At 45.6% G+C, this 21,761-nt stretch overlaps 1 protein-coding gene across 2 annotated transcripts; it reads left to right on the top strand.

Moving 5' to 3' along the window:
- Window positions 1–6: 6 nt before the first annotated feature.
- On the top strand, window positions 7–18,308 carry chodl (chondrolectin). Of its 2 annotated transcripts, XM_030398969.1 has the most exons (10): window positions 7–3,106; window positions 7,677–7,856; window positions 7,956–8,048; window positions 11,032–11,207; window positions 11,293–11,468; window positions 11,661–11,827; window positions 11,920–11,970; window positions 12,144–12,221; window positions 13,973–14,069; window positions 16,674–18,308. In XM_030398969.1, exons 3-10 carry the CDS (start codon window positions 7,964–7,966, stop codon window positions 16,753–16,755), a joined length of 912 nt encoding a protein of 303 aa, XP_030254829.1. In that variant the 5' UTR covers window positions 7–3,106; window positions 7,677–7,856; window positions 7,956–7,963; the 3' UTR covers window positions 16,756–18,308. The 2 variants fall into 2 exon arrangements, with proteins under 2 accessions (XP_030254829.1, XP_030254828.1); XM_030398968.1 differs by having other exon boundaries at window positions 7,677–8,048.
- Window positions 18,309–21,761: the final 3,453 nt, after the last annotated feature.

Genomic DNA, 21,761 nt, shown 5'->3' with positions numbered 1-21,761 from the left:
GAAATGTCCGTCACCTTTTCTGTGTCCCACTAAGACACAGCAAGTGGAACCAAAAATCTCAACCTTGGACTCATCAGACCGAAGTACAGAGTTCCACCGGACTAGAGTCCATTCAGTGTGTTCTCCAAACACGTCTCTTCTTCTTCTGGATGTTCTGCCTCATACATTCAAAGTTCTTGATATTTTCCAGATGGACTGACCTCCATGTCTTAAAGTGATGATTGACTGTTGTTTCCCTTTATTAGCTGAGTGGTTCTTGTGATAATATGGATCAGGACAGTAGCTGAATGGCACTATTCACTGTATTGAACTGTGTCCCAGCCCTCCTCTGCACAACACAACTGATGGTCTCAAACACAAATCAACTCTGGACCAGACGCAGCTGTAGAAACAGATCCAGGTGGCGACCTCGTGTCACAGCAGGAGGCCTCTACTAAAATATAAATCATATCCTGGTTCAACATGTTTTAGTTTCCTACATAATTCCACTTGTGTTCCGTCAAAGTTTAAATGTGTACAGTATTGATCCACAATGTAGAAATAATACAGATAAAGAAACACACGAGTGAGAAGACGTTTGGTTCTGTAAAATAATGTTTCATTCATCTCTGTTGTAGTTCCACCTGACGGACACCAGGCGGCGTCAGTGTAGAGAACAGTCATTCATTCAGAGACTCCAGGAGTCCTTGAATAACCCCCCTTCAGATCTTAAAGGAGTTTCAAGGTTTATTATGGAGGTTCTCTTGAGCAGGTTTCAAGGCTTTAAGGAGGTTCCATGTGTCCTAGTTCTCAAGGTTCTTTGAAAAGGTTCCCTTGGTCCTTGATAGGGATTCTTGAGTCCCTGCGAAGGACAGAGTACGCCTTGAGGTGGTTCCATTATTCCTTGAGGATAATTTCAGGGGCTTGAGAAAGATCCATACATCATTGGTAAGGCTTCAGTGTTGCCAGGTCCTTGAGACTGATTTCCTTGAGAAGGTTGGGAGCATCCTTGAGTGACCTGCAGTTCTTGTGGAGGGTGGATGTGTCTCAAGTGGTGCTTGAACAGCTTCTGGTCTCTGTGGAGATTCAGACCACAAGAAACCTCCAGGATCCAGGTTGTGTTCACAAAGAGTTTCTGTTGTTCCTTCAGAATGGAAAAACCCTTGAGAAGGTTCCAGGGGCCTTGAGAGAAACTGTCCTCAGGTTCCAGGTATCCTTGAATGGATTTCAGGATCCTTGAAAAGCTTCCAAGGGCCTTGAGCAGTTTGTGAATGCTGTAAGTGTTTCCTGTCGACCAAACGACCGACTGACTTAAACTGAACAGAGATCAATACTGTGTGTGTGTGTGTGTGTGATGCCCTGCAGAGTATTGACGAGAAGAGAAAGCTAATTATTTCAGGGGCCGAATCGCTGGAAGCGATCAATTACACTCTTATTACACACACACACGCTAGCACACACACACGCACATACACACTAATTAACCTTATTGACCTCACTGTTGGAGTTTAGGGACCAGTTCAGTTTATTGATGAGCACCCTGACCACTCACACACACACACTCACACACTCACATACACAGAAGTATACACACACACGCACACACACACACACTCACACACTCACACACACACATACACAGAATTATACACACACACGCACACACACAAACACACACACACATACACATAACCACACCTGTATGAAAGTATCAGTCCGTCACTTCACAGCTACATTAACACCTGAGTGACCACCTGTGATGTGATGTCACTTCCTGCTCGCTGGGACAAACAGACTCCATGTTTCTACTCAAACACAGAAAGAAATTCATCACACGGCGTTGGAGGCGGAGCCCCGTTCATTCCCATGAAAGCAGCTCAGTGGTGTTTTGTAGTCGGTGAGGTTCGACACCCCCAGTGTGAGAACACCTGCACGCCGACTGAGTAGGCTAACTTCCTGTTTAGCTCTGATGGAGATAAAATGATTTTATCTTCTAGACTTTCAGATGAATTTTCCTACCTAACGTCTGTGGTGAGGACAGGAAACGAGTTTTGTGTTGTGACGTTCAGAGAAATGTGTCCAGTGTTCTCCTGAAGTTTATGGATGTGATGATGTAATGACCAGTTTGACCACTGTGATGCCTGAAGTGGTCCAGACCTACTCTGAATGTGGTCCGAGGGATCGGATCTCCGATGTGTTTCCAACGGTCCATACGACAGTTCCAGGACTCTTTATAGACAATCTGAGTCCTTTAAAGGTTTTAGGGGTTTTTGAAGAGGAGAGAGGGATTCTGGGAGTTTCCTGATGTTCTTCCAGAAGTCTTCAGTGTATCTGGGTTGTCTTTGAGTAGCTTCCAGGACTCCTGAAGAGGACCTGGGACCTTTGTGAGGTCCAGCGGTTCTTGGGGAAATTTGTGAAGTTTAGAATGAGCTTGAGGAGCTGATGGGCGACCTTGAGGAGTTTCCAGGGATCATGGTGGAGGTCGAGGTATTTGGGTTGTGTGTGTGTTTGTCCGTGACTGAAAGCTCTGCAACACGCCCCGCTGTGAAAATCAATCCACATTAACACACACACACACACACACACACACAGCAGTGAGCTGACCATTGTGCAAACAATTTTTCGTCAATGAGCTGGAGATCAATAAAGTTTCTCTAAATTTCTGAATGTGGATTTATGAGGCAGATTCAATCCAACCTTCCAATCAGCCGCCAGCTGCTCAGACTGCATGATGTCACATTAACTCTCCCTGTGTGTGTGTGTGTGTGTGTGTGTGTGTGTGTGTGTGTTTGGACAACATTAGCATCTAATAAGTAACATTAGCATTTCAAAGCTAGTTCCACCTGAAATGTGCAGCAGTTAGTGATACACAGACATTAAACTGCACTCAGATTACTTTTACTCAGAGTACTTTAAGGAAATTTATCTGAGAATACTGAGTGTGTGTGTGTGTGTGTGCGTGTTTAAGGTAATCAGCAGTAAGTGTATTGTGTGTTTCTGGACGGAGACCATCAGCCGCCTGCAGCTAATCAATACACTGATCAATACTGGCAATGGAGGGGGAGATCTAACAGGTCATTGTGTGTGTGTGTGTGTGTGTGTGTGTGTGTGTGTGTGTGTGTGTGAGGTTGTGACTGTCAGCTGAACTCTGAACTTCCTGTTAGACATTTTAAAGATGATTCGAAGTTTTGGGTTCAAACTCTGGTCAACACACACACACACACTTTCTTTGAATGTAGGTAGTGAACTGACGTTAACTTGAACACTCTTAATGTGTTTTCGTCTGATTGTTACACATAATTATGTTATAAACTTCAACACACACACGCACACAGGTCGAATTTCACCGTCTAAGTGTGTCAGTAAAATGATCTGATAACACGCACACACACACACACTTTCCTGTCAGTACTGATACAAATAGGAGGTCATCATGTCTGTAGAGTGAGGCGGTGAAATCAGCCCCGATAATAACTGTCACATGTGAAACACTGAGCAGATTCAAAACATGTTCAAAGGTTGTTACTTTGTCGGTCAGATGAGGGTGAGACGGTCAGAGGTTCAGGTCGGTAGAAGACGGCAGGAGATGTTTAAAAGGTTCAGGGTTGGTAGAAGACGGCAGGAGATGTTTAAAAGGTTCAGGGTTGGTAAAAGATGGCAGCAGATGTCTCAGAGGTTCAGGTTGGTAGAAGATGGCAGCAGATGTCTCAGAGGTTCAGGTTGGTAGAAGATGGCAGCAGATGTCTCAGAGGTTCAGGTTGGTAGAAGATGGCAGCAGACGGTCAGAGGTTCAGGTTGGTAGAAGATGGCAGCAGATGTCTCAGAGGTTCAGGTTGGTAGAAGATGGCAGCAGATGTCTCTGAGGTTCAGGTTGGTAGAAGATGGCAGCAGACGGTCAGAGGTTCAGGTTGGTAGAAGATGGCAGCAGATGTCTCAGAGGTTCAGGTTGGTAGAAGATGGCAGCAGATGTCTCTGAGGTTCAGGTTGGTAGAAGATGGCAGCAGACGGTCAGAGGTTCAGGCTGGTAGAAGACGGCAGCAGACGGTCAGAGGTTCAGGTTGGTAGAAGATGGCAGCAGATGTCTCAGAGGTTCAGGTTGGTAGAAGATGGCAGCAGACGGTCAGAGGTTCAGGCTGGTAGAAGACGGCAGCAGACGGTCAGAGGTTCAGGTTGGTAGAAGATGGCAGCAGACGGTCAGAGGTTCAGGTTGGTAAAAGATGGCAGCAGACGGTCAGAGGTTCAGGTTGGTAGAAGACGGCAGCAGACGGTCAGAGGTTCAGGTTGGTAGAAGACGGCAGCAGATGTCTCAGAGGTTCAGGTTGGTAGAAGATGGCAGCAGATGTCTCAGAGGTTCAGGTTGGTAGAAGATGGCAGCAGACGGTCAGAGGTACAGGTTGGTAGAAGATGGCAGCAGACAGTCAGAGGTTCAGGTTGGTAGAAGATGGCAGCAGATGTCTCAGAGGTTCAGGTTGGTAAAAGATGGCAGCAGATGTCTCTGAGGTTCAGGTTGATAGAAGATGGCAGCAGATGTCTCAGAGGTTCAGGTTGGTAGAAGATGGCAGCAGATGTCTCAGAGGTTCAGGTTGGTAGAAGATGGCAGCAGACGGTCAGAGGTTCAGGTTGGTAGAAGATGGCAGCAGACGGTCAGAGGTTCAGGTTGGTAGAAGATGGCAGCAGACGGTCAGAGGTTCAGGTTGGTAGAAGATGGCAGCAGATGTCTCTGAGGTTCAGGTTGGTAGAAGATGGCAGCAGATGTCTCAGAGGTTCAGGTTGGTAAAAGATGGCAGCAGACGGTCAGAGGTTCAGGTTGGTAAAAGATGGCAGCAGATGTCTCAGAGGTTCAGGTTGGTAGAAGATGGCAGCAGACGGTCAGAGGTTCAGGTTGGTAGAAGATGGCAGCAGACGGTCAGAGGTTCAGGTTGGTAGAAGATGGCAGCAGACAGTCAGAGGTTCAGGTTGGTAGAAGATGGCAGCAGATGTCTCAGAGGTTCAGGTTGGTAAAAGATGGCAGCAGATGTCTCTGAGGTTCAGGTTGGTAAAAGATGGCAGCAGAGGGTCAGAGATTCAGGTTGGTAGAAGATGGCAGCAGACGGTCAGAGGTTCAGGTTGGTAGAAGATGGCAGCAGACGGTCAGAGGTTCAGGTTGGTAGAAGATGGCAGCAGACGGTCAGAGGTTCAGGTTGGTAGAAGATGGCAGCAGACAGTCAGAGGTTCAGGTTGGTAGAAGATGGCAGCAGACGGTCAGAGGTTCAGGTTGGTAGAAGATGGCAGCAGATGTCTCTGAGGTTCAGGTTGGTAGAAGATCGCAGCAGATGTCTCTGAGGTTCAGGTTGGTAGAAGATGGCAGCAGACGGTCAGAGGTTCAGGTTGGTAGAAGATGGCAGCAGACAGTCAGAGGTTCAGGTTGGTAGAAGATGGCAGCAGACAGTCAGAGGTTCAGGTTGGTAGAAGATGGCAGCAGATGTCTCTGAGGTTCAGGTTGGTAGAAGATGGCAGCAGACGGTCAGAGGTTCAGGTTGGTAGAAGATGGCAGCAGATGTCTCAGAGGTTCAGGTTGGTAGAAGATGGCAGCAGATGTCTCAGAGGTTCAGGTTGGTAAAAGATGGCAGCAGACGGTCAGAGGTTCAGGTTGGTAGAAGATGGCAGCAGACAGTCAGAGGTTCAGGTTGGTAGAAGATGGCAGCAGATGTCTCAGAGGTTTAGGTTGGTAGAAGATGGCAGCAGATGTCTCTGAGGTTCAGGTTGGTAAAAGATGGCAGCAGATGTCTAAAAGGTTCAGGGTTGGTAGAAGATGGCAGCAGATGTCTCAGAGGTTCAGGTTGGTAAAGACGGCAGCAGAGGTTCAGGTTGGTGAAGACGGCAGCAGACGGTCAGAGGTTCAGGGTTGGTAGAAGATGGCAGCAGACGGTCAGAGGTTCAGGTTGGTAGAAGATGGCAGCAGATGTCACATAGGTTCAGGTTGGTAAAAGATGGCAGCAGACGGTCAGAGGTTCAGGTTGGTAGAAGATGGCAGCAGATGTCTCTGAGGTTCAGGCTCTTAGAAGACGGCAGCAGATGTCCCAGAGGTTCAGGCTCTTTGAAGACGGCAGCAGATGTCTCAGAGGTTCAGGTTGGTAGAAGATGGCAGCAGACAGTCAGAGGTTCAGGTTGGTAGAAGATGGCAGCAGACGGTCAGAGGTTCAGGTTGGTAGAAGATGGCAGCAGATGTCTCTGAGGTTCAGGTTGGTAAAAGATGGCAGCAGATGTCTCTGAGGTTCAGGGTCGGTAGAAGACGGCAGCAGACGGTCAGAGGTTCAGGTTGGTAGAAGATGGCAGCAGATGTCTCTGAGGTTCAGGGTCGGTAGAAGACGGCAGCAGACGGTCAGAGGTTCAGGTTGGTAGAAGATGGCAGCAGACGGTCAGAGGTTCAGGTTGGTAGAAGATGGCAGCAGATGTCTCTGAGGTTCAGGTTGGTAAAAGATGGCAGCAGATGTCTCTGAGGTTCAGGGTCGGTAGAAGACGGCAGCAGACGGTCAGAGGTTCAGGTTGGTAGAAGATGGCAGCAGATGTCTCTGAGGTTCAGGGTCGGTAGAAGACGGCAGCAGACGGTCAGAGGTTCAGGTTGATAGAAGATGGCAGCAGACGGTCAGAGGTTCAGGTTGGTAGAAGATGGCAGCAGATGTCTCTGAGGTTCAGGTTGGTAAAAGATGGCAGCAGATGTCTCTGAGGTTCAGGGTCGGTAGAAGACGGCAGCAGACGGTCAGAGGTTCAGGTTGGTAGAAGACGGCAGCAGATGTCTCAGAGGTTCAGGTTGGTAGAAGATGGCAGCAGACGGTCAGAGGTTCAGGTTGGTAGAAGACGGCAGCAGATGTCTCAGAGGTTCAGGTTGGTAGAAGATGGCAGCAGACGGTCAGAGGTTCAGGTTGGTAGAAGACGGCAGCAGATGTCTCAGAGGTTCAGGTTGGTAGAAGATGGCAGCAGACGGTCAGAGGTTCAGGTTGGTAGAAGACGGCAGCAGATGTCTCAGAGGTTCAGGTTGGTAGAAGATCGCATCATAGTGTGAAAGGTGAGTCGATGTGTCCGTGCTGCGTTCAGGGACCGGTCGATCCTGCCTATGAGCAGCACTGACAGCAGCTCAGGCAGATATTGATTTCCGTTCTCCGTCAGAGGAATAATAAAGTGTTTCTGTCACATCACCGCACACGTTCTCCTCTCCATCAAACGATTTCCAACATCTGTGACACACAATAAGCTGACCAATGACACGCAGCCTGACATACATCACGCTACTTACAGTTTAATTTCTGCTGTCCCACTGTCAGAGGACAAGACGGGAAACAAAACAACCAGTACAACATTAATTTATTGAAGCTTAGCTTAGCACAAAGTCTGGAAGCAGATGGAAGCGGTTAGCTTAGCTTAGTTTAGCACAAAGACTGGAAGCAGATGGAAACTTGTTCTGTCTGTGTGTGTGTGTGCTTGTGTGTGTGTGTAAGATGGATCAATGAGGATGAGAAGATCTGAGGTGTTTGTCATAACTGCAGCAGATATCAGAGGGTGTTTCATTTATTGATCAGCTGCTGTGCTGGGAACCAATCAGCTTCCTGTGTGTGTAAGTGAATAAAAATGAAGAGTGGGTGTGTGTGTGTGTGTGTGTGTGTGTGTGTGTGTGTGTGTGTGTGTGTGTGAGAGAGAGAGAGAGAGAGAGAGAGAGAGAGAGAGAGAGAGACAGAGAGAGAGAGTGTGGCCCCCCAGGGCTTCATGAAGGAGGAGGTCCATCTGTGGGACGATCGATCGGAGAGAGAGAGCTGATGTGAGCAGTCTTTCCTCCGGCTTCACTTCAGACTGAAGAGCAGCAGAGCAAACATGACAATACAGAAGACAGGCAGCCAGGACTGGTGCTTTTATTTTGAAATTTAGTCTTAGAATACAGTTTAAGTCTGTAAAGAAAGCCGACAGTGAGGATTTATTCTGTGCGTCTCTTCTTTCCTCACAAGATTTCTTAATGTTTCTGAGGATGACGGCGGTTCAGGCGCTGGTGCTGCTGATCTTCGGGGTCGTGCAGGTGAACGGAGCGCGAGTGGTGAGCGGTGAGTTACGTTCACAACATTTAATCTTTTTCCTTTGTTTCATGTTGACTGAATATTGAGGTTTGAACAGTTTAAAAACTGCCTCAGAGGCTCCACAGGAACAGAGAGAATTTCATGAATGAAAGGATCTTAAACAGCGTTTGATAAACGGTGTTCTAGCGTGTGAATCATGAGGAATGTTTTCAACAGCATCATTAATAATGTAAAGCTGAAATTAGGTTATGTTGTTTTGCTGTTTGGTAAAAGTTCAAGCTTTTCTGAATGCTGCAGATGATCCATAAAAATCCTTTGATAGGCTTATAACACAGTAGAGTGTGTACCTCTGCCAAGGTCCAACAGCCACCCTTCGATCAGTCAGGTCTAATGTGGTATCAGACAGCCAGGCATCACTCTGCAGTTTAAACCTCCCTCAATCTGAACTCAGCACATCTCAGATCACAGAAACAAACTAGTCGGTTGGGTGGTTGTTTGTCAGCAGGACTACACAAAAACTACCAAACACGGTTGGACCAGACTCTGGCAGGTGTGTCAGGATCAGGACTGACAGGGTGTTGTGGTTCATGGGGTGCTCAGGTGCGTTGTGGTGTACCGAGTCGTCAGCAGGTGGTGCAGCCCAGACTGTGATCAGATCAGTCAGATGTATGTTCACGTTAAATGTTTACGAGCTGGCAGTCCTGTTGAAGGAGATGTCGGGACATCGTCCGGCTGTGTTTGTGGAGACAGAACCAGAAACAGGATGTTTACCTGAACACGGTGATGTCACAACATGAAGCTGAAAATGACACCTAAAGAAAGGTAAAGTGTCAGTGAAGCTGTGGTTTGTCAACATGTCCTCTGGTGTTTGTGGTGCTGATGTGATTGTAGTTTCTGGGCTTTCCTCATCAAAGGTGTCGGTGTGTGGTGTGTTGATAAATGATTCTGCGGAAGCCAGGCTGGTGGAATGTTAGAGCAATCTTTATTGAAAACAGATCTCAATGCCAGCGTCCGTCCAGGCACGGCCGTTACCCGGGTTTCTCAAATTTATGACAAAGTTCTGCCCAATGCTTTGCCCTCTACTCTAACAGAATTCCTATCACCTTCAATATCGGAAAACTACAAAATACCACACCCTTCTCCGCTTGTGCGGGCCTTTTTAAAGTCTAATTCCACGCATCGTCCCACTTATTCCAATCGGTCACTTTGGTGGATTGAGGGTCCATCTATCCAATAGTAGAAAGAGAAGTTAGTCTGCCTCCTCCTGTACATTATCTAACTTCCGCTGAGGTCACTTCTTGGAACTCATAGCCTGAAATGGTCCAAGTGGTCTCTTCATACTGATAGAGAAATGTATATCTTAAATCAACTCTAAACAACAGTCATAAGAGATAAATGCAGTGGATTGCTCCATATGAATCTATCCTCCAGCTAACCTTTAAAGTACACACAGAGAGCTGTTTAATGGCTCCGGGCCCCTAGATATGTAAACTTCACATCCGCCATCTCTCTTACCTCACAGTAAGGGAAAACAACCATCACTATTAAAGATTAGCTCTGAATGTGTAAGTGTGCAGACACCTCATGATGATAAAATCTTTAATGTCCTGGTTCATCTCACCTGTCCTCAGGTAAAGAGACAGATGAGAGGACACTGCCTCCTCCTTTTACTACGTCCTGTTACATTCATTATTATTATTCCTATGATGTCAGATATGATGTTATATGTTCACTGATCTGTTTTTAACAGTCTGTGTAGTTTTATACAAACCATCTGCTGTCTGCTGTCTAAGTCTCTGAATTACAGCCAGCGCTGAATAATGACAGACAGACAGAGAGGCAGACAGACAGAGAGGCAGACAGGCAGAGAGACAGACAGACAGAGAGGCAGACAGGCTGATAGTAGACTGATATATATGGAGCTCTTTAGTGGCTTCAACAGTAAAGTGATGATGGTGCAGAAGAGAATCCAGCTAATCACTTAAAGTAGCTCTGTGAGGCCGTTTTAACCAGACTGAGTATTAATCACTGCAGCTGTACACACACACACACACACACACACACACACACACAGCTCAGTGACTCTGCTGTAAAGATCACAGAATACAGTTTCTATGCAGTGATGATGTCACAAAACAGTCATGATGTCACACACCAACCGGCAATAAGTAACGTTCCTCTGTGGAGATCGAGGAGGAACAAAGCTTCATGTAGAACATTCAGCTGATCCAACAATTGGACCAGGAACCACAACATCACCAGTCTCCCTTAACAAATGTAGTGATTTTAACAGTAGTTGTGTAGTTGTCCAAAGCGACTTACGATAAGTACATTTGTCACAAGAGAGCAACCGTGACATCACCGTCGATGGAGTAAAAAGTAAAAAATAGAAACACTATTCAAGTTCCTCATCTGAGGATTATAGCTGCTGTTTACCAAGAAACCTTAAGTGATGTGATTTAAGTGCTATCAACTCGTGCTATGCGAGGCCGAGGTGAAGTCTGAACAAATGAGTCTTGAGTCTTTTATGGAAGATGGAGAGTGACTCTGCTGTCCTGACGTTGGTCGGGAGTTCGTTCCACCACTGAGGAGCAGGCTTTGTTTTCTCTTAGCGATGGCGGTACCAGCCGGCCCGCTGATGTAGTGGAGCGAAGAGCAAAGTGCTCGAACAGGGGAATTTGGTCTTACCAGTGTTTGAAGAACATACAAGTGCATACACGCTCTACAATATGTTGCTGCTGGATCGGATCACAACTGTGATGTTGGTGGTGCAGGACAGTCTGTTGTCGAGAATTACACCCAGGTTCCTCACTGCCGCTGATACTGTGACGTCCTGGACAGTGACTGACAGGTCCATGTGAGGGCAGTCTGTCCCGGGATGAAGAGGAGTTCAGGTTTACTCAGGTTGAGTAAACTCACTCAGACGCAGGTTAACGCAGCTGTGAACTGATCGATCACTCAGGTCTGATGGTGACAGTAGGTGTGAACCGGGCCTCTGTCTCTGTCTCAGGTCAGACGGTGTGTTTGGGGGGTCCAGAGCGTCCCTGCTATAAAATCGCATATTTCCACGACGTGTCGAGCCGCGTTGCCTTCAGGGAGGCGTGTCAGGCCTGTGAGATGGACGGAGGGTCGCTGCTCAGCATCGAGAGCCAGGCGGAGCAGAGAGACATCGAAAATCTGCTGCAGGTTAGTCACACCAGCTCCTCTTCATCTCCTCATCATCCTCTCATCTTACTCCTCCTCCTCTCATCTTCCTGCTGTTTGAATCCAGGAGCTGCGTTCAGGAGCAGCAGGAGGTGCAGGAGGAGGAGGCATAGCGGACGGTGATTTCTGGATCGGTCTGACTCGGGTAGACGGAGTCGATCAGACTCATCCTGACCTCAGCAACGCGTTCACTTCCTGCCCGGAACTGTACCGCTGGACTGACGGCAGCTTGGCCTCATTCAGGTGAGTGTGATGTCACAGGAGCAGGTAGATCAACAGAGAAGGGTCGATGTGACGGTTATTTACTGGTTCATGTAGTTTACAGAACATTAACCAGATCTCAGTAACACAGAAAAAAAAGATGGACGCCACACAGCTGAGAGTGTGAATACTGTGATGATGATGATGATGATGATGATGATGATGATGATGTAGGAACTGGTATTTTGATGAGCCGTCCTGTGGAGGAGAGGCCTGCGTCGTCATGTACCATCAACCAACTGCACTTCCTGGTCTGGGCGGGGCTTATCTCTACCAATGGAACGACGACCGCTGCAACATGAAGCATAACTTCATCTGCAAATACCCGGTACCCGAACCAGGTACCATCAACCAATCAGCTATAATCTATGAACAAACCAGGTGCTATGAACCAATGAGCATCACTCTAATAACAAACACTTGTGTCTTTCAGAGAGCCATCTTGTGAAGGAACACAGTGACTCACCTGGATGGCAGGGCACAGGTGAGTCCACCTGAGGACACACTCACCTGAATATAATGATCTAATATAAGGATATAATGAAGCTAATGAAGAACATCATGATCAGTTCCTGCTGCGGGTCCAACTACAGCTCACTGATCACACCACCAAAGCACCACCCTGAGGTCAACATGTGTGTTTGTGTGTGTCTTCAGAGGCGACAGCAGGTGGAGGCGTCGTCAAACAACCTGCAGGCAGTGAGGAGGTTCCCCCTCAGGTCACCATGGCTGGAGGTTCTGTTCAAGTTAATCTCCACAGATGAACTCCACTCTGTGATGTGTGAAGCTAAATTAACTGTGTAGCAGTAAGAAGCTAATGCTAGGCTACAAACAGACGACATCACGGTCACATGACTGAAACGTCTCCACCACTAAGAGTCTTACTGCACAATTACTATCCAGGTTTTCTATAAACTGATCAATGTACAAGTTGTAAAGTCAGAGTTAGAACAGTGTGTAACTAAAGTGGCCTGTAAAGACGGACTAGTGAGTAGATGAGTCTCCGTGTTCGCTGTGAGGACGTTTAATGTCCCCGACAACCTCTGTAGTCTCATTCAGACACTCGTTAGCAACCGCTAACCGTTTCTAACACATGAAGAGCTTCATGATCAATCTGTGGGACATTAATGATGATTTATGTTGGAGAACAAAACCTGTAAATATGTTCAGCCTGTGGTGACACACAGCTTATTACACACATTTAACTGGAAACACATCAACAGACTTTGAGACGAGGGGACAGGAAGTGCTAACATGTTAACATGCTAACAGATTTCAGGTTTTAGGATGACAGACTACAACAATCCTTTGGGAAGTCTTAAGAAACACAATGCATTCTGGGTCGGCTGAGCATGTGCAGTAAGCCAATGGCGCACACAGAGTCCACAGACCACTCAGCTCTACAGACACTGTGATGTCACACATGATGTCACCAGTGTTGTGCATGAACGCGTTCAATGAACGATCGTTCATGAACGCGTTCATGTTTTGGGCGAACGTAAACTGACCGTACTGTATTTCTGCCTGATGAACGTTATTGTGAATGCGTTCATTCTGGCGTTTATGAACGGCGCGTTCTCACAGTTTAACTTCGTTCAAGACAGTGCCAGATTTCCATCGAGCCTTCCAGGCGAAAACCGGCTAAAACACACCGTGAGCAGGTAGCGAAAAAACACCCAATCTGGCTGTTGTGTATAAAAAGGACGCTGGACGAGAGGTTTGTGCAACTCACTTTACTTTCGATCAGAACGAAACTGAACTATTTCAGACAGAAACAGCTGCATACCAAACATGCAGTGAGACATTACCAAACGAACACAGATTAATTCGTCCTGAACGGACAGAACACTGGCAGCACAGCCACCACAGAGTCGCACCGCAGCATACGTCATCAACATGTGAAGCATGGAGGCAAAAACAAATGAAGGCAGCAGCACAACCTCAGACTCTGCCGCCACCATTAATACAGCATCTTTGTATGATTACTTAAAACCATTTTATGAAAAGGTCAGTGATGATCCAGGTGGGAAAAATCTGACCTTTTTGTGTAAACTTTGCCCACCGGGTTTCAAGAAGCAACTCCGTACATCAACAACGTCAACAGCAAGCCTGAAACGACACATTGAACTAAAGCACCCGGCGAGCCTTTCAAGGTCTGAAGTGAAGTGAATGAAAAATCCAAAGACACGGCAGCCAAAACAGATCTGTGGAACTAACAAAAACTGATAAATAGCCGTCTGTGGTTCTAAATGGGCTGTGGCAATCATTTAGAAAGATAATAGCTCGCAGCAACATATTGAAGAAAAAAAAAAGAACTATGAACTAGTTCATTTTTGGAAAATTTTGAATTATGAACTATGAACTGAACTAGTTCATTTTAAAATGTGTGAACTGAACTTTGAACTAGTTCATGTAGAAAGTGAACTTTCCCAACACTGTGATGTCACTTGTGATGTCACATGTGATGTCTGTCTGTCTCTGTTCAGGCATGTTACTGGTGTACGTGATCATCCCCACCATCCCCCTGCTGCTGCTCATCCTGGTGGCTTCTGGGACATGTTGTGCTCAGATGCTCAGCCGAAGGTAAGACCGGAGACTGCACACACGTTGGAACGCTCTCTTTAAAACAGCTTTTCTCTCCATCAGGTACAGAAACATCAGGTGAATGCAGGTGATGTACTGAATAAATGTTGGTGCATCAGATCCCACTGAGTCGTTGGAGAAACAACACTAGTAAACCTGAATAAAAAAGGCTGGACCGGACCAGCTGGACCGGACCGGACCTCGGAGGGCTGCAGGTCACATGTCTCTGACACCAGCTAGTCTCAGGTCACAGTCAGACTGACGCCAACTACACATCCCAGCAGCCTCTGTTCCTCCTGTTGAATCTGCTGACAGTGTGACCATGGATACTGCTGAGGATGCACTGAGGATGTGTGTGTGTGTGTGTGTGTGTGTGTGTGTGTGTGTGTGTGTGTGTGGAGCTTACTCAGTGATTATGACGGGTCAAACACTCAGATGTCTGGTTAACAAGAGATGATTTACAGCAGCTACTGGCTCAGTGCCCTGTGTGTGTGTGTGTGTGTGTGTGTGTGTGTGTGTGTGTGTGTGTGTGTGTGTCTGTGTGTGTGTGTGTGTGTGTGTCTGTGTGTGTGTGTGTGTGTGTGTGTGTGTGTGTGTCTGTGTGTGTGTGTGTGTGCGTGACAGAGTCAATACCTGGCATCAGTTCAGGGCCCGTATTCACAAAGACTTTTATCTTAATGTTAGGAGGACTCCTAAATGGGACTAAAAGTTTTTATGTAGGAGTCGTTTCTTAAAAGTAATTCACAAAGCTGCTGAGACCTTCTTTTAGTTATGAAAACAGTGAACTCCTAAACTAGAAGTAACTCTCTGTTGCTATGGATGACGTCATTTTATAAGGACGCACTTAGAGGCGGTGACAACGGTGATTGGCTGTTGAGTGACAGGGCAGCCCATTGAAAAGTCATTTAGGCTACGCAATGCATGAAGGGAAAATAAAGAAAATGGCTACAAGCCCATGACAAAGCCTATGAAAAGATATTGGATAAAGAAATGTATTTATGAGGAGAATTAAGTGACCTCCCCCCCCCCCAAACAAAAATGCTTCGGACAAAAATGACAAATTAGAAGATTGTGATGAAAAACGTGAATTGCCAATAAAATTTGATGGAAAAGCTGCATCAAACCACTCTCCATTAAAATTCAGGAATCGTGTGTTGATCCGGGCCATTTCACAACAATGTCCAGTATATCGTAACATGCGTCAAAGACAATTTGTGTATTGATGGAATGCAACTTTTTCTGATTGACAAAAGCTCTATTCACACAGGACTAGTATAACCTGGGGACCTCCAGTAATCTGTAATAATTGCGGAGGTCGTCTGTAATCTTAATCCCGTGTGAATCTGCCGTGTCCGTAATTTGTAAAGTAAAAATTCCACCGTGAATTACCTCCCATATTTCACCAAACACAGAGGTCATGTGATAATATCAGTCCCGTGTGAATCGGCATCTCTGTGATTTGGGGTCGTTTTTTGGTTTTCTTAAGGTTTTTTGTGTTTTCCACCTTTTTTCTGCCTTTTTCCCGGTGGAGAATTATGGAGGCTGCGTTGGGAATTATAAATGAAAGTTCTGACAGCATTTTGGGTGCAAATTCAGGAGGCTCATCAGAAGAGCGAAATCTGGAAAGATGATTAGATGGATTACATGCATGGCAGCATGCGGTAAGGAACATTTTTCCATCTTTCAACAGGCTCACCAGTTATTATATTAAAAATATCCATATCTAACCGTTGTGCTGCTCCAGTAAGGGCTCCGGTGAGATCGACCCGGGATAATGTCAGTAAATTAGAGTTAAAACACAGACTTTGCTTATCCTGTGTGAATGCGCTGCACGAAACACAGACGTGGTGGGATCATTTCTAAATCTCTTGAGGTCTCCAGGTAATACTAGTCCCATATGAAGAGCTGCATTTCCCCCCTAGACAAACACCGGAGTGTTGCCAAACATTTTAACTCCGGCGTTATTGGATTGTTTCGGTTGGTTGGGGACGTTATTGCGTCCCTCACCAACTCAACCACAACTTTGATCCCTTCGCGGTCCATCCGACATCGTTTTAATAATTCTCTGTCATTTAGCGTCTCCAGAACATTCAGCTGTGACCAGGTCTTAGTGAGTCAGGAGTCCTCTGGACTACTTCTAACGTCTCCCAGACTTAGCTGCTACTTTTAGGCTTAAAATGTTTTGTGAATAACTCTTATTTTCAAAAATTAGGAGTCCTAAAGTTACGACTGACACGCCCATTATTTTTAGGAGTTGCTCCTAAATTCGCCTGTTAGGAGCTACTTTTAGCTTTAAGATTCTTTGTGAATACGGGCCCTGGCGTTTCTTCCAGCACACAGTTTGCTGAATCTGGTGCTGTTACTGAACATCATGACTGCATTCAGTTTGATGATGATGGTAACACGATCGTATTGATCACATTGATCACACTGATTGATCGTATTGATCACAATAAACTCCTGCAGTGTGTTTACAGTCACTAACATCTGGACAATCAGCTGATAGAAATCCGTCCAATCACAGCACAGACTGATAATCAATATGAAGCATTTCTAAACTGATCAATCAGATCATGTGGTAACCATGGCAACCTTTCCCTGCAGTGCTCCCCGCACCAAGACCACAGCCAACCAATCAAACCTGTGGATCTCCAGGACGCCCAAACCAGACACCACAGAGGCCTGACCCCGCCCGCTGACATCACACTGGCGTCACGGCAGTGTCATCACTTCGCGACTCAACCAATCATCAATCTTCAGGATGGGAGTGGGTGGAGCTTTGAGTTCTCAGAGATGATGTCATCACAGAGACTTTTATTTTTTTATTGGTCTGATTCAGCTTGTGTCATTACCTGTCCGGTTACTGCACTACTCCGATTACTGAGTGTTTGTACTCCATTACTGCACTACTCTGATTACTGAGTATTTGTACTCCATTACTGTGCTACTCTGTCTGTATGTTCATTTACTGTACATACAGTTTATACACCTCCTTCCTTCCTTCCTTCTTTTCATCTGTCCTTACTTATATCGCTCCTTTTCCTTCCTTCTTTCCTTTCCTTATCTCCTCCATTCTTCTCTCTTCTCTCCTCTCTTATGTCCTTTGTTCCCTTCTGTACTTCCTCCTTTCCTTCCCTGCCTCCTTCCGTTATGTCTCTCTTTGATGTTTAATTAAACGTGTTAATGAAGCGGGAGGGATCAGCTGAGCGATCGTCTCAGCGGACGTGTTGATTTCAGACTGAAGTCTGCAGGGTTGATGTTACTTTAAAAGAAAGATCAGAGAAAAAAGAGAAGGAGGCTGATTTATTAAGTCATTCATGTGTGAGTCTGCCTGCTGCATGAACACACACAACGATAATAAAATATCTCTTCATATTTAACAACACTGATTGAAAACAGACTTAATGTTTTATTGTTGTTGTTGAGCCCTGAAACTGTCGACTGCCGACTCGTCATCAAACTCCTGTTTGATGAGCAGCAAATAAAAAAAAGTGAACCTCACATCTCTGTTGCCTGAAGCAGTCGTCCTGTGACAGTGAGCCCGACCACCCGGAGCAAACCTCTGTTCCACCCGGAGCAAACCTCTGTTCCACCCGGAGCAAACCTCTGTTCCACCCGGAGCAAACCTCTGTTCCACCCGGAGCAAACCTCTGTTCCACCCGGAGCAAACCTCTGTTCCACCCGGAGCAAACCTCTGTCCCACCCGGAGCAAACCTCTGTCCCACCCGGAGCAAACCTCTGTCCCACCCGGAGCAAACCTCTGTCCCACCTGGAGCAAACCTCTGTCCCACCCGGAGCAAACCTCTGTCCCACCTGGAGCAAACCTCTGTCCCACCTGGAGCAAACCTCTGTCCCACCTGGAGCAAACCTCTGTCCCACCCGGAGCAAACCTCTGTCCCACCTGGAGCAAACCTCTGTTCCACCCGGAGCAAACCTTTGTTCCACCCGGAGCAAACCTCTGTCCCACCTGGAGCAAACCTCTGTCCCACCCGGAGCAAACCTCTGTCCCACCCGGAGCAAACCTCTGTTCCACCCGGAGCAAACCTCTGTCCCACCCGGAGCAAACCTCTGTCCCACCTGGAGCAAACCTTTGTTCCACCCGGAGCAAACCTTTGTTCCACCCGGAGCAAACCTCTGTTCCACCCGGAGCAAACCTCTGTTCCATCTGGGTGACATGCTGAGCACCAATTTCACCTTGTTGAACATTTGTGATCAAATAAAGATTCACTTTGTCTCGTAGTTTCTGTCTCTGTGAACTTAAATTGAAATAAAAATCACCAACTTTAATGAGGAGAAGTCCCCGTGACGCCAGGACCCAGTCTTCAGTCAGACAGGGTCCTCTGTTTCCTGATGTCATCATGTGATGATGCCGTTAAGAACAGAAAACTTCTCTGTGTCACTTTCCAGGATGTTTGGCGGGTCAGGATCTCACCCACAACACTTACAACAGCATCACTATGATCATAAACAGTCAGCTGTCACACTTTACATTTACAGGGTGTGATGGAAACCGTCACACCTCTTTTGATTGGATGCGGTCGAGCTGACAGGTGGAGGCTGCGATGTGATGTCACTGGAGAATGACATCACATCGCAGGGTCACACAGACGCCTCAGCAGTGAGACGGGACAAATCAACTAAACTGGAGAGACGATTGGACCGACTGACGTCAACGGTTTATTTGGTGAACTGGTATATTTGAACCATCACCTCAGCAAACTGTTTATGTAAAATTCCAGAATTTAACCCCTTAAGGAACACCGTTCCAACATAGGAACACCCTTCACTAAACGAACACCCTTCACTAAACGAACACCCTTCGTAAAAACTAATAGTTTTTTTGCTAATAGTTTTAAGCATCAGATCTTAACAGTATATACTCACTGTTGGAAAGCTGAGACTGTCGTGATTATTTTAAGCCCAAACACAAATAAAAAAAGTTATTTCCAGACCATGTTATAGCCTTCTAAACTCACCATGACACAACATTAGAAAGAGCCCTCTACCGCAGGAAGCAAGAATGCCTACACACCTTCGGAGTGTTCCCTTTTTCCACAGCTACAACGTCATGCCACAATTTATTTTTCATAGTTCGCCAAGAGTCCATAGAATGGGAATATCCATGTCATTTTACCCAAAACTAGCTACAAGTGTCGAACAAGGGTCCCAGGGTCTTAGCTTTCATTTGAGACCAAGATTATGTTTCTAGGTAAAGGAGTTCTCAGGTTATAAGCCTTTTAATCTCAGTAGGCGCTCTTGGAAAAATAGGACCCAAGCAAAACGCACAGACATGCCTTTAGAAAAAATTCTGTGAAAAATAAATTTTTTAGTCTTTTGACTTCAAATTTTGAGTGTAGCAAGCTGAGACCTGTGGCTATGACCTAACTGTGTCTGCTGTGTCCATAGACATACCTGAACCCTTATATCTTAGTCAGTTGATTGACATTTGAATTGGACGGAAACCAAAACCTGTGTTCCAACCTCTGTAACTCTGTCAGTATGTCATAGAATCACACTTACACTTCTAGAAGAAACTTGAGGGTGTTACCTTTCCAATGGTACCAAGCACATCCCTGAGTCTCAAACTATGTGGGAGCTGTCATGCTTTTAATTTCGGTATGTCGTTTTGGAAAGAGAACCTTAAAATGGGGGCGTTCACCAAGAGGTTAAAGGCCAAGAGCCTAGCAACAGTAACTCAGGGGGGCGGGGCCTCATCTGTTCCAACATGTACTGACAGTGTGTACACACTCAAAGTGTTGTGATGCTACTTCCCACACAGGTTTGTGACTGATGAAGTCCACAGAGGGTCAGACTGTTGGTGCTGCACGTGACTAACACCATGTTAGCACTGGAAAAACCAGCATAGACCAGCACCAAAACACAACACATGCTGGTCTTGCTGGTGACCAGCATGTGTTGTGTTTTGGTGCTGGGCTATGCTGGTTTTCCAGCAGGGCAGTGTGTTCAGTCTGATCAGTGTGACGTTGAGCTGAACTGTCAGGATACATCTCAAGTTTAAAACCTTCACTATGATCAGTCACGAGCCAGTTGTTTTGAGTGTCCGTATGTTTGTCAGCGTGCGTTGTGATAATGACACTGAGCTGCTGATTCGTAATAAAGATTATTTCCTGTATTATTGGGAGTAAGAGGACCTGCAGGTGTGTATTAGAACAGTGGTTCCCACTCTTTTTTCCTTGAAGTCCTCCTTGCCTGAGTCCAAGACAAGCCAGGCCCCCCAACCCCAAACTGCATACACTAAAAGAATAAAGTGATTAATTACAAATGCCTATAATTTAAATGTGTACCAAAAATATGTTTCAATTTGGATTATACAGAGTTTTGAATATCCAGTTGGGTGTGTTACTGGGATTTCATAAATCTAACCCTTAGGAGTTCAGGGTATAATTGACCATTTTTGACTATTTTTGATTTTACCATCATATTTCACCTTAAAAACTATTTATTTGCCTTGTTTGGTGTCATTATTTTCAGCACAACCTCACATGTGTGACTGTACAGTTATTTTTTCGAGCAGGAAAGAGTCAGATTTTTTGCTGTGAAAACCACAAATATGTTTAACAAACCATTTTTATTACTTATAATGCAAATATAAATTGTTGTTTGCTAAATTTGTGCACAAGTTTTTGAAATTTGCAAAGTTATATGTAAACTTCAGATACATTTGAAATCAGCTACCCTTAGATGCCACCAAATTATATATGCACTCGATGATTTTCTCACATATTGCATACTGCATCACAAGTTGGTCACAAACTGGAAAAACAACACTTGCTCCTCTGCAAACACTCTATAAACAAACTCTCAAGGTATTAGACAAAAAGCCATCAAGTCATCATCACTGCAACATCATTCAAAAGCACAAACTCTTGACTTTTGAAAATTTAGTGTGTCTTGCCGATGTTAGTTTAGTGTATAGGGTAATCCAGAATCTGGCCGCTCCTCCATTAAAGGAGTTCATATCACTGCGCCCAGACAACAAGAGAACAACGAGGACGACTATCAGAGGTGACTGTGCAGTACAGCACAGATGTACAGAGTTTGGCAGATCAGCCTTTTCTGTCAGAGCCACCGATTATTGGAACTCTGTACCAAACGAGATCAGAGACATCAGTACATTTACTGGTTTTAAATCTAAGATAAAATCATGGCTTAAATCTACTCAATTATGCACCCACCAACCATAAATTCAAACATTAGCTCACTATTTTGTAATCTTTTTAGTGCTGTATCTTAACATTGTTTTGTTGTGTCTTAACATTGTGATTTTATTCTTGTTGTGTTGTGTTGTGTTTTAAAAGTGTGAAACCGTGTTATTGTTGTTGTTTGAAAGGCTGCTTGTGTGATGAGTTTTTTTTGTTTTTTGTTTTTTGTTTGTGCTTGTCTGTGTTAGATTTATGTTATTTGTTCCTGCCCAGGAACTACAAATGAAATTTAGCTAGTAGCTAATTCTGGTGCTGCTGAGGGCCATGCACTGTCCCTGTTAAATAAACAAACACAATAACTATTTACATTTAAATGCAGGCAATGCCTCAGACTCATATATCAGCTCCTTCCTGCCTGCTCCACATTCAGCTTCTCCTCATTGTTTTGACTCATTAAACATAAAAACGACACCACTACACACTAAACACACTAAACCAAACACTACATAACACACTAACTACACACTAA

The sequence above is a fragment of the Sparus aurata genome, chromosome 19, assembly GCF_900880675.1.
Source record: "Sparus aurata chromosome 19, fSpaAur1.1, whole genome shotgun sequence".
Classification (NCBI taxonomy): domain Eukaryota; kingdom Metazoa; phylum Chordata; class Actinopteri; order Spariformes; family Sparidae; genus Sparus; species Sparus aurata.
Note: the sequence above shows the minus strand (reverse complement) of the source record. Positions and strands in the feature narration are given on the sequence as shown.